Here is a 12,629-nt window from a genome sequence, read left to right as displayed (position 1 = left end):
TAAGTCACATAATTTTTAAAGGGATTTGAACATACATGTTTTGCTGCAGGGCACCATATAAATGAACATTATCTTTAAGTTTTCTGATACTAATTTAACCTGTAAGATTATCCAAAACCATAGTAACATCAGTTAATAAGCAAAGTTGCAGTGAAAGAGAAATGTCTGCTTTAGACAAAAATCAAGCTGGGTGCTGGTAATTTGAACCTGTAATCCTAGCTACTCAGGAGGCTGAGATCTGAGGATTGTGGCTTGAGGCCAGGCCAGGCAGAAAAATCTGAGTCTTTTATTTCCAATAAACTAATACCTCCCACCCCTCCCACCCCCCCCCCCCCAAAAAAAAGCCAGACACAGAGCTCTGGCTCAAGTATTAGCCTTGAAGAAATAAAGCTTAGGGATAGAACACATATCTTGAGTTCAAACCCCAGGATTGGCACCAAAAAACAAAAAAAGAAAAGAATAAAGTAAAGAAAAACACCAACAACCATAACATCAAGGACGAAAGGACAAACACTGCGTTTACATTCCTCAGCCTCTTTCCTCTCATGAAGAAACACCATTCACCTAATCACTTATCAACAATCAAAGGAAGCAGCGCAAAAGGGTATGAGCAACTGTGAAACACTGGAAAAGTGTTCCTAAGTATTCTGATGGAGATAAATTAAGTGGAGAATACATTTTAACAAATATTTAATTTTCATCCAACAAACGTAGTTGAAAGGGAGCAATCAGAAAAATTAAGCACATTGATATTAAATGAAATAATTGGATACAATATTAACATTAAATAAGTGAATTGGATAAGCTCTACATCTATGAAGACAGGTATATTTCCCCTCTAGGCACATCCATACAGAAGTTCATGTAGCTGCAGCAGTCGGCAATGTACCTCACAGGACTGCAGACTTACAGCGAGGAACTTACACATCACTGGTTCACCTTTAGAATATTTTCAAATGAAAAATGTATTAATCATGTTATATGGATGATGCTTTGGGGGCTATTATGTGTCTTCCCAAGGACCATCTCTAATCAAATTGTAAATCATATTTCTCAAAAAAAGTGGGAAGCCTTTGAATAAGGGCTTTGTGAATGAGCTTGGGAACTGTCTTTGTATCTTGTAGCGATTTGAATGATAAAGTCTGAAGCATTCAGAAGATGAGGAGTCACAAAACAACACATATATTCAGCACATTGGCTCTCCAGCTTGAAAAGCAAGGGAGAAAAAGCACTTACTCAGAAGAAGATTCAAACAAGTCACTGTCCGAACTGCTCAAGATATTCGAAAAGATGTTTATCAGCATGGAGCCAAGTGTGAGATCGATGTTTTCTTCTTTACTCACAAGCCTTTTGACCTGTTCCACAATATTGTTAATATTGGCAGAGGTTAGGTTCTGCCCATCAGCAGTTAAGTTTAAAATCTGATTGGCAACTTCATTTGCCTCCACTGAAAAAGAAGCAGAAGAAACAATGCACAAAATTTTTTATCTATGTATGTTGAGCACTTCCAGGAATGCAAACGAGAGAGATATTTCACCTTACAGTGGAAGTAGCGTTGTACATGGAGAACAATATTTTTTTATTCACAAAGAGTAACTTGTGTCTCTAATAAGAAACAAATAACTTGGAGGAATCAAGTATTCACCTATTTCTCTAACAGAAATACTCCCAGAATCACTGAATGAGGGTACTTCTTAGCAGTTGGAAAATACAAAACAAAGAAACATTGATACGAATAGCTATTCATATATTAATTCTTCTCTAGAATTTACTTACTATTTTAACCTCCTAGACATGAATAGAACCTGTATAATTGATCATATCCCAGTGTATTTTAGATCTAATTTCTGTATATCAGAGAGATCATGTGCTGTTTGTCTCTCTCAGCTTGGCTTACCTCACTTAGTAAGATTTGTCAAGTTCTATCCCATTTCCCTGCAAATGACATTATTTTATTCTTTCTAATGGCTGTGTAAAATTCCATTGTGTGTAGGTACCATATTTTTAGAGCCTTCTCATCTATTTGGGGCATCTTGGCTATTTCAAGTTCTTGGCTATTGTGAATAGTGTGACAATGAACATGGATGTAAAGACATCTTTAACATATCCTGGCTCACACAGTGAGACTAAAACAGGATACTCTTAGGAGAGAAACATAAAGGCACAATGCTGAAGTGCCTCTTCAGATTTTTATAAAATAATATACATACCGAAACGATCTCTAAGATATGGAAACAAGAAAGCTCCTTCCTTCCTTCCTTCCTTCCTTCCTTCCTTCCTTCCTTCCTTCCTTCCTTCCTTCCTTCTTTCTTCCTTCCTTCCTTTCTTTCATTTTTAGTTTTTGATGATTCTATCATTGTTACCTTCTCTAGAGTATAGTATATCCAAATGTACATCTTCAGAAGGGTTGGGAGGAGAGTACAGAACTTGGGAGAAAAAGGTAAACAATTGCAGCAGTGGAGCTCACTGGACACTGATGAAAGTGAACTATAAAACTCTGGGTAGAGATAGGAGAGAGGGACTGAGAGACAGTGAAGGAACGAAAGACACTATACGAAAGGAAATGTACTCATTACCTGACTCATGTAATAGTAATCTCATGTAATAGTACATCACCTCTATAGTAACAATAAAGTAAATAAATAAATAAAGAATGAATAAAATAAAAATGTACACTGATATTAAAAAGACTTTCTTCCTTACCTGAAAGCATCGTTGGTCTAATCTTTAATATGAAAAGTATCATATGACAGAACATGTCTGAAGAGAGTGAAAAGTATGACAGATCTGATTATTTAATGAAGAGAAATTGCTCACTTACTTGAACATTCAGAGAGAACCAGGGGGCCCCAGTAGGCTAAGGATATGTTGGAATTGTTGCGGTAACTATAAAACATACAAACAAAAAGATATTTCAAATATTTGGCACACATGAAATTATAACTGATAAAATCAGTTAATAAATTTCAGAGTTTCTCTTGACTTCTAGGGCAAGTTCCCATTTGAAAATAAAGCTGTAACACAATGAAATGAAACACATACAAAAACATCTTTCTTGGAAAAAAACCAATTCATTAGCTTCTCCCATAAAAACAAAACCCCAGAAATATTCTGCATCTTAACCCAGGACCACAGCAATTGATCATCTACTGCTCTGCAGAATTTTCAGGTCAACTCTTAGTTTGATTTCCCTTTTCTCTGGGAAGCAGATTATAATCCATATATAGAGATGAGGCCTATATATAGATTGAGAAAAGTATTTTCCAAAGTTGTCCAATAGGAAAAGGTAAGGCTTCATTCCCGGCTCCGGTCTATAATCTCGAAAGCCCTAAATTTTCTTCCTACAGATGACAAAACATAGCCCTTGTTGGAAAGAAAATGTTTATGTTTAAGCTTTCATTTCTGAATGCACTCCAAGAAAACTCCAACTGGACGTGGGGTTGAAAAGCCCATTGTTGTTTGCTAATTCGCTGCCATTGTCTCCTCTGTTATTTCTGTTAGATATTGGGGAGAAATCTTTGACATCCTGACATCTTCTATCAGCAGACTGCCAAACCTGGACCTCATCTTTAGTTCATCTTTCATGATGCTTTTCCTCCTCAAATAGTGAAGACATCTTAGGATTTGAAGTACATGTTCCAGGGTGTAGCCTGGCTAGGTTCATCTTTCTGCAAGGTACTTAGTTCTGACACTATCCTCTGCTTTCTACAATTTTTCAGCCTTTTGGGGGAGAGGGTGTTAGCATGTTGTGGGGGGGAAAGCATTGCCTTTCTGGGTAACCTACTTGTCTTATTTCTACCCCCACAAAGTGCACGGTTCCTGCTCCATTCCCAACCAGTCAAGCATGAGTACCGTGCGGCATGGGAAACCCAGGAAGGAGAAGCAGAGGGGGCAAGCGTCCATATCACTTTTACCATGTTCGTGAAGCAAAAAAGCCAGGCTTGTCTGGACACTGTTGCCTGTACTCCGAGGGTGAGATGGCTGGCCAGTGAAAGCCTTTGGGTTCCTCCACAGCAGCACACATACCTGTGAGAAAAGAAAAACCAGCACAGGAAATAGTCATCCATTCATGGACACTAAAGGTGCCTTACCAATGCAAAAATGACCATCCTGGTGATTAGATAGCCATTTCATGCGATAATACAGATATACCCACGTGTTACACTCAGCTGGTAAACATTAGAATTGAGAGAGAATCTCATACATATGATACAGTTCAGAGGTAAAAAAGATTATATCTCACAAAAACATCCTATAACAAAGAACTCACATGAACACAATAAACATAAGACACCTGTGTCAATTTTGTGTAAATCACTATCAGACAGTTATTGGTAAAATGGTGGTTTTTTTTTTTTTTTTATAGCGATGGGGCTTGAGCCTAGGGCCAGGGTATTGTACCTGAGCCTCTTTATACTCAAGGCTAGCGCTCTACCACTTTGAGTCATAGCTTCACTTCTAGTTTGGGAGTGGTTAATTGGAGATAAGCGCCTGATGGGGACTCTTCAATCCTGGCTAGCTTTGTACTTCGATCCTCAGATCTCAGCCTTCTGAGTAGCTAGGATTACAAATGTGAGACACTGGTGCCTGGCTTAAAATAGATTTCATTTAATTAAAAAAAACAACTCTGAAAATTTTAAATAAAATTTGATGTTTTTGGTAAGAAGGAGAAAATCTACAAAACACTGCACTAATTGTGCAGTGGGTGTATATATGGCAAATTTCATTGAGTATACGTGGAAATGTTCTAGCTGCTCTGACAATGGCTACAGCTTGGAAGCTTACTGGGCGAATAGCACTAAGGCTCCTTAAGTCAGCTCTATCTGGTCTCTTCCCTTCATCTCTTCGTCTTCAAATCATTCCACTTTTGGTGGATAATTGTCATTGCTAGAAATGACTCCCATTCTTATTATTTGAAAAATATCACCATAATATCATATCAAAAACCACAGTGAATCTCAAGCTTCAGTACTGACAGAGCAAGGCATATGGGCCTTCTGGGAGCCAGTACTGTATTTGTCAACTGAAAATTCAAACTACTTCCCCATTTATAGTCTGACTTTTAATGATCAGGTGTTAGCCTATAATTTTCAAATAGTAGAAGCTTTTTTTTTTAACAGACTCACTTGTAGAGAACAATCAATGGTAGAATTTAAATGGCATAAATGAAATAGCTGTGTGTACACAGGGAGTTGTTCTGAAGATAGCCTTTGAGGATAGAAGGGGCTAGTCTTTTTAGGGTCCCTTGGACCTTAATTTGTCACATGACGTCCTTGTGGTGACACTCGTGTGGAAGGACAACAGTTGAAGTTGCCCTCATCCACACAAACAGCCCTTAGGTGAGGAAGCAGGTATTTTCCAGAAGGGACTTCACAGACTGTTCATTGTTATGGCTATTGCCATTATTTTAAAAATATATTTCATTGTTATTGTAGAGGTAATGTACTGAGGGATTACAGTTACATAAATCAAGTAATGAGTCCATTTCTTTTTGGACTATTCACCTCTCTCTCTCTCTCTCTCTCTCTCTCTGTCCTCTAGTTTTTTTCCCTCCTGCCCCCACCCACAGGTTGTATAGTCCATTTCTATATAGTTTCTAGTGAGTACCACTGTTGTATTTGTTCACCCTTTATCCTTTCTTTTCCATGTCCCCCTTACCCTCCCAAAGACAAACTAACAAATAAGACAAAAGGAAATGACAATAAAACTACAGCAGCAAGAACAACAAAAATCTCTTATTTCCACTTCTAGGAGATTTGGTAAATATTATAAGATCATATGTACATAGCTATTGAGCCTTTGTGATTCGCTCCTATGAATATCCTCCTTTGGTCTGACTGTGTGACTGCCTAGAAACATTTCTGACCAATTTAAAAATGCAAATCAAAACATAGAGATTCCACCACACCCCATTCAGAATTGCCATTATTAAGAAAACTAACAACACCAAATTCTAAGGGGGATGTTGCCAAAAGGAAACTCTAATAACTGTTGGTGGGACTGTAAAATTGTTCAACCACTCTGGAAAGCAATATGGAGATTCCTCGAAAGATTAAACATAGAGCTTCCCTATGACCCAGCAACCCCACTTCTAGGCATTCATCTAACAGAACACTATAGCGACCAGCATAACCATGTTCATTATAGCATTATTTACCATAGCTAAGACATGGAATCAGCCCAGATGCTCCTCAGTGGGTGAATGGATCAAGAAAATTTGGTATAGATACACAATAGAATTCTACTCTTCCATCAGAAAAAAATGATATTGTACCATTCTAAAGAAATGGAAAGACTTGGAAAAAATTATACTAACAGAAGTAAGCCAAACCCAAAGAAATATAGGTTGCATGGTGTCCCACATTTGTGGTAACTAGAATGTGCTTATAAGTCTACAAGTAAACATACTGAATAGTAAAAGCAAAAAAATACACACTAGGAAATTATTTTATTACTTCTTTGTTTCTTTTGTTTACATTATCTTTAAGTAGTTGTACAAATGAGTTACCTTTTAACAAAGGAGGTTATGAATACAATGCATTTTCTATTATTATTGCTATTTGAATGTTCCATTTCTGTGAGTCTCAGGAACTGTGTGAGCTGACATAATAGAGGTGAATAGGTGGTCATTAGGTGGAGATGCCTACTTCCTTTACCACAGTGTGATCTGGCCAATCCTACATGCCCTTTTAGAGGCTGAGAAGTACCTGCTTCCTTCCACGTCAGCCCCCTAAGTGCACAGGAGGTAGAGCATCAACATTTTCTTCTCTCCTGGCTTCCACTGAATGTCCCATTCCTAATTGTAGTCATACAGTAACCTGAGAACAATTGCTTTCATTGCCCTCAGCTTTTTTTTTTTGCCAGTCCTGGGCCTTGGACTCAGGGCCTGAGCACTGTCCCTGGCTTCTTCCCGCTCAAGGCTAGCACTCTGCCACTTGAGCCACAGCGCCGCTTCTGGCCGTTTTCTGTATATGTGGTGCTGGGGAATCGAACCTAGGGCCTCGTGTATCCGAGGCAGGCACTCTTGCCACTAGGCCATATCCCCAGCCCCTGCCCTCAGCTTTTAATAACTATGTCCACCAAGATTCACTTGTTTGTTTATTCAACAACTGTTCAAGTGCTGGGAGATGTGCCAGGATAAATTCCAGAAGACATTACTATTGGAAGAAAATCTTTATAGGCGTATAAGTAAGTCTAATAGAAGATAACAGTCTTCTAATGTGTATGATGCACTAGGGAACTTGACAGTACAAAATGGAGGCTCAAAAGGGGTGATGAATTCACAAATGATGTCAGAAAAAGCTTCTCAGAAAAGGTGACTTTGCAGTAGTTATCTTTCTAAACATATGGGAAGAATATACAGAATATATAGGAGGAAAAGCAGAATGAGTGGTGCGGATAAGGATGTTTACAGGAAGAGTAAGGAATGCATGGGAATGGACAAGCAGTACCACCGGTATGGTTGGATCTGAGAGGGTAAGATCTGGTGAGAATGGATTCTAGGCACAAAATAATGGTCCAAGATTCCTGTCTTTCCTCTGCAGACAGCAGTGTCATTAATGGAAACAGGGAGGAGGAGAAAGAGATGTGTGACAATAAGAAAACTCTCTTGCATGTTACCCTGTTTATAATCTGTTTTATCCCACCATGGTTATTCTCACATTTTACTCATCTACTAATGTTTTTATATGTCCATGGGAAAAATGTGTACGCTCATCCACTTCCTTCATTTGCTTAGATTCACAGATACTAGAATGTCACACATAGATTACGTTCTCTGACCCAAGAAATTTCATCATCAGAACACAAAATTATGGGGTCAGGAGAGACGGAGGAGGAGAACAGAAGGGTAACATTAACAAGATGCACAGTTCTCATAGATTGGCATGTGGAATTAAAACCTTGTACAACTACTTCAAGATAATTTTAAAAATTTTAAGAAGAGAATGTATTACCTAGACAAATTACACTTTGAGAAGGACATTCCTTTTGTTGTGTAGCTATGCCTTTATTTTTATTCTTGCAACATTGTAAGAAAGTTGCCATCACTCACCCAGTTGCTTCACACTCACTGTGTACAGCCTCAGTCCCTCATCCAGAGATTCATTGTTCTGTAAAAGCTTCTGCTGAATGGTTTTCCCTTCTAAGCTGACATTGTTGGTAGCATTGTAAACAAGAAGGGCCCAAATCGCCAGCCTAGAAAGAAATTTCAGACAGATTCATTTGGGGGATTGCTGCCTGGTTGTTGTTGTTTTATGGGAAAAAAAACACAAAACCATGAGTGACTATAAAGTATGGATTGAAGAGAGTAGCCAAGGTCTTAGGTTTTGCTGAGGTATGAAGTAGATTGTAAAAGTATTTTCTTATGAATAGATTTTGTGAGATATTTCATTATAATTTCATCATGCTACTTCATCTCTGAAATATTGTAATACCTAATATCAATCATAATTTATGTATAACAATATTGTATAGAATATATACCAGCTAAAGTCATAATGTGGTAAATTCATTGTTGTTTCTTTATGGGCAAAAATTAAGTTTGTGAAAAAAAATATAATTTCAACTGCTACTTTGCTTTCAATTTATGGTACTGTTTACAGCTACAGTACAATTTCTCTACATAAGGGAAAATAATAATTTCTCAACTTATACAAGCAAGTATTTGATATGGTGAAAAATTATAAAAATAGATATTCAAAATACATGTTTACGTGGCCAGAATATTACTGAAGATGGTATGATGTTGAAGGTACTGAAAAGAAAACACTCTGAGAAAAGAAAAAAGTTGAATTTTGAAAGCTCTGTAAAATTTTTTGGTTTTTTGATTTAGAGTAATTTTCTGCTCAGTTATAATTCTAGCTATAACCAACAGAAAAAACTAAAACTATTAATTCAATTACGAGGTAAAAATCAAATGACAACTGTTTTGTTCAGTAGAAACATTTCCCTTATAGGTGAAAGTTCTGCACTTGAAACAGCCCTTACATTTTCCTCATGTTGTGAAAGGAAATAAATAATACAACATAAAGTGTTTTATTATCAAGACCAGTTTTTGTCTACATGCCAAAGACAATAGGAAGTACATTACAATGGAGGCAGAGGCCTTTTTCATATTTGAAATTTTGAGAAGATGAGGACAGAACATGTTTGTAATACTAAAAATAAGGAGTCGGCCAAATATTTGTTATTCAGGCTTAGGTGAAGTAATAATCCCATTCTCTTACACAGCTAGGTTAATATCAAGAACAAATGCCAGTAGTGTTGTCATAATGCACTCTATCTCTACAATAATTTGCTGCTTTACAGTCATATTTCAGGGTAAAATATATGTATTTGTGAGCCAGGCACCAGTAGCTCACACTTGTAATCCTAGCTACTCAGGAGGCTGAGATCTGATGACTGTGATTCCAGCCTGTCCAGGAAAAGTCCGTGAGACCCTTATCTCCAATAAACTCCTAAGAAAAAGCCAGAAGTGGTGCTGTGGCTCATGTGGCAGAGTGCTAGCCTTGAGCAAAAGAAGCTCAGGGACAGTGCTCAGTGCAGAATTCAAGCCCCAGGACTGGCAACAATAAAAAAAAAAAGTAAAGAAGCATTTGCAAGTATAATGGTCAACTGTGAACTTAATAATTTCAATTGGTCCATGAAAAAGTATCCTTTCCTTAAATGATGGTTTAAAGATAAGATCTGTGGCTCCTGTTACTGAGAACTTGCAGTTGGGAATGTGACATTTTGCTTCTCTTGAATGTCAAGATCATCCTTAGCACAATGAATTGTGGACAGTAGTGAATACACAAACACAGCCATTCAAGAAAAGCCATGCACAATCCCAGGCCTTATCTCTGTTGTTTTTCTCTCTCATCCTGAAAACTAAAACTACCTTTTGACTCTATAGAGTCGAGTTCTACCTATTCTTACTATCACCACTCTGTTATGTGGCTTTTGGTTTCCTGCCTATGCAGGCAAAACAGTCGGATTATAGTGATATGATCACACTGAAAGGAAAAATTGGGGAAGAGGGTATGTGTATAAAACCAGGAGACTGAAGTTTGGAGGAAAACTGAGGCTGTGGAGGACTGACAATGAGCAGAAGACAGGAAGAGAATAGAAGATGGGGAGCAAAGTGTAGAAAAACAATGCCAGGAACTCATACCAAGGAAAAACTAAACATGGATGTTCTCGATCACAGGTTTTTAGGTCATTTTCCCCACAGTTTTCTGTGACATTGGTCCTTAGTTGGATAGACCTAGAATCTGCTATTCTATGAATTTAAATGTATTTCAAGTAGGAGTTTCTAACATGCTGCCATATGTGATTGGTGGCAGACTTTAAGCAGTTAGAGGAGGCTTCAGTGTAAGTGTGCTAGAAGAGAAATCTGCCTTCCTGAGGATGGTGTACCATTGGTACCCCAAACTAGAGTCTTCTAAATGCCAAAGTGTCCAGTGTGTCTTTTCATATTAAATGCTCTACTTCTCAATTTTTTTCCATTAGATTTAATCTCTTCCCTGTCTCTACTATTGCAGCTTTAAATATAAGGTGGAGAACTGAGTATTATTATAATGAGTAACATGCCTTCCCACTACCTCCTATTTGATTATTATTGTTTCTCCACCAGATTAGTCTGAAAGTGAGGGACAGGGGGCTGGGGATATGGCCTAGTGGCAAGACCACTTGCCTTGTATGCATGAGGCCCTGGGTTCAATTCCCCAGCACCACATATACAGAAAACGGCCAGAGGTGGCGCTGTGGCTCAAGTGGCAGAGTGCTAGCCTTGAGTGAAAAGAAGCCAGGGACAGTGCTCAGGCCCTGGGTCCAGGCCCCAGGACTGGCCAAAAAAAAAAAAAAAAGTGAGGGACAGAATATCACCCTTTACAGAAGACTTTGCCAGTGGTACCTTTGATCATCCACAATGCTCCTCTTCACTTTAATCTTGTCCTCGCCTGTGCTCAGGTGAAAACTGTGGGCATAAACACATATGTCAGATATCCTCCTTTCCCACTGTGTCAACAACAAAATCAGGGGGATGGGGAGGATGCAAAGAGGAGGCAGACTGGATGTCCTAAGCCAGGTTTTCCAAATGCCTGTTTGGAGGTCATGGAGTCTTTTGGTAAAGATGGACACGTCACCCTGTTGTTCTTGTGAAGATTCCATGTGTATTAGATCAGTGAACCTGAGCCATTCTCAGGAACAATCTGCTTCCACTGACTGAACACTGTACTTCGTGGGATGATAACTTGATCCCCTGGTACTGCATTTCCTTTTTTTCTCATTAAAAAATTATTTTAGAGTAGCTGTACAAAGGAGCTTCCATTTACCAAAGAAATTTATGAATACAATGCATCTTTATCAATGTCACCCCTTTCAACATTCTCACCCATCCCTCCCCTACTCACCCCTTCCTTCCTTCTTAATTTTGTAGAATATATATTGACTTCTTGACTACATTCTCCACCCCCCGACCCAACCTTTCTCCTCTGCATTTGTCCACCCCTTTCCCCTTGGCCCACTCCCATCAAGTACCTGCTTCCTGGTGTTTATTTTGTTGAACTTTGCCTTCCTTAGGAATTGCACTATTTGAGTCCTCCCTTGAATCTAGCATATTTCAGCAAATGCATTTGTATACAATTGCATACTACCCAACGCATTTGCATTTCTGGGGTCTATTAAATATATGTTTAAGGGTGATAAAATACCACTTAGAAAATGACTGTGACATAAGTTCAAGAGGAGGATATATGAACAGTAATTATTGCTGGGGATTTAGTGGAGAAGAGAAAAAATAGTGAAATGTTGTTTTGAAAAGCTAGGCTGGAATCAGACTATAGATTTCTTATAGACAAATGTTTTGGTCTCCAAAATGAGGATGCAACTCAAGGGGAGCTCTTAAGATACACTGGAGTGCGGAAAGAGACAGCTACTGTCTATAATTATCAACTTTCAACTTTTGACACATTGGAGCAGTTAAGATATCTATTCAGTTACATATATAAATCCATATACACAGTTCATTTTAGGTACAGTCACACACACACATTGAATTAGACATTACTTTTTGTTTCTCAGATAATATATGCTGTCCTTTACCTGATATTAATCACATAAACAGTATAATTCCAATCATGGAAGGTTGAATTGAGCTGGAAAACACAAAAGAAAACAAAAGTTTTAGCATTACTTAAAAGAAATGAAGAATAACATTGTCTTTCTCCCTAAAGATAAGTTGCTTAGAGGGAATAAAACCCTAAGGAACTGCAGAAGTGAAAAATAAAGGCACTGTTTGCTAGATTATTATTTGTGAAGAACTGGATGCTATTTCGTCAACTCCTAACAAAACCCAGTGAGACAGGTAATATTTATGAAGGAACTGAACCTTGCAGAGACAAAATAGCTTGCCTAAGATTGCTTCACTAATTCGGGGCACACCAATAATTGCTACACTGTAATCCAAGTCTGGATGAATGGAAACCCTCTCATTTCCTCTGTAGCTCATATTACAATAAAACAGACTACCACAATAAACACTTTCCTTACTCTTCAGGTACATTGAGTTGCAATCAAATATATTTTCTAGTGATTCCATTCTCAGAAGAATATCAGTTAATATGAAAGCTACATTGATTTTGGTCAGT

General features: G+C 38.1%; 1 protein-coding gene across 5 annotated transcripts in view; it reads right to left on the bottom strand.

The window, feature by feature from the left end:
• Positions 1-12,629, bottom strand: part of Adgrg6 (adhesion G protein-coupled receptor G6) — a 122,128-nt gene that overhangs the window by 30,857 nt on the left and 78,642 nt on the right. For all 5 annotated transcript variants that reach the window (XM_048354198.1, XM_048354200.1, XM_048354201.1 and 2 more), the window contains 6 exons: positions 12,085-12,137; positions 10,895-10,957; positions 8,054-8,196; positions 3,915-4,026; positions 2,822-2,886; positions 1,237-1,447 (listed from right to left, as the gene is read on the bottom strand). In XM_048354198.1, coding sequence (XP_048210155.1) covers positions 1,237-1,447; positions 2,822-2,886; positions 3,915-4,026; positions 8,054-8,196; positions 10,895-10,957; positions 12,085-12,137 — 647 coding nt within the window. The remainder of the gene's footprint in view (positions 1-1,236; positions 1,448-2,821; positions 2,887-3,914; positions 4,027-8,053; positions 8,197-10,894; positions 10,958-12,084; positions 12,138-12,629) is intronic.

The sequence above is a fragment of the Perognathus longimembris genome, chromosome 9, assembly GCF_023159225.1.
Source record: "Perognathus longimembris pacificus isolate PPM17 chromosome 9, ASM2315922v1, whole genome shotgun sequence".
NCBI classification, from domain to species: Eukaryota; Metazoa; Chordata; class Mammalia; order Rodentia; family Heteromyidae; genus Perognathus; species Perognathus longimembris.
The sequence above is the reverse complement of the archived record's forward strand: the minus strand, read 5'-3'. Positions and strand labels throughout refer to the sequence as shown.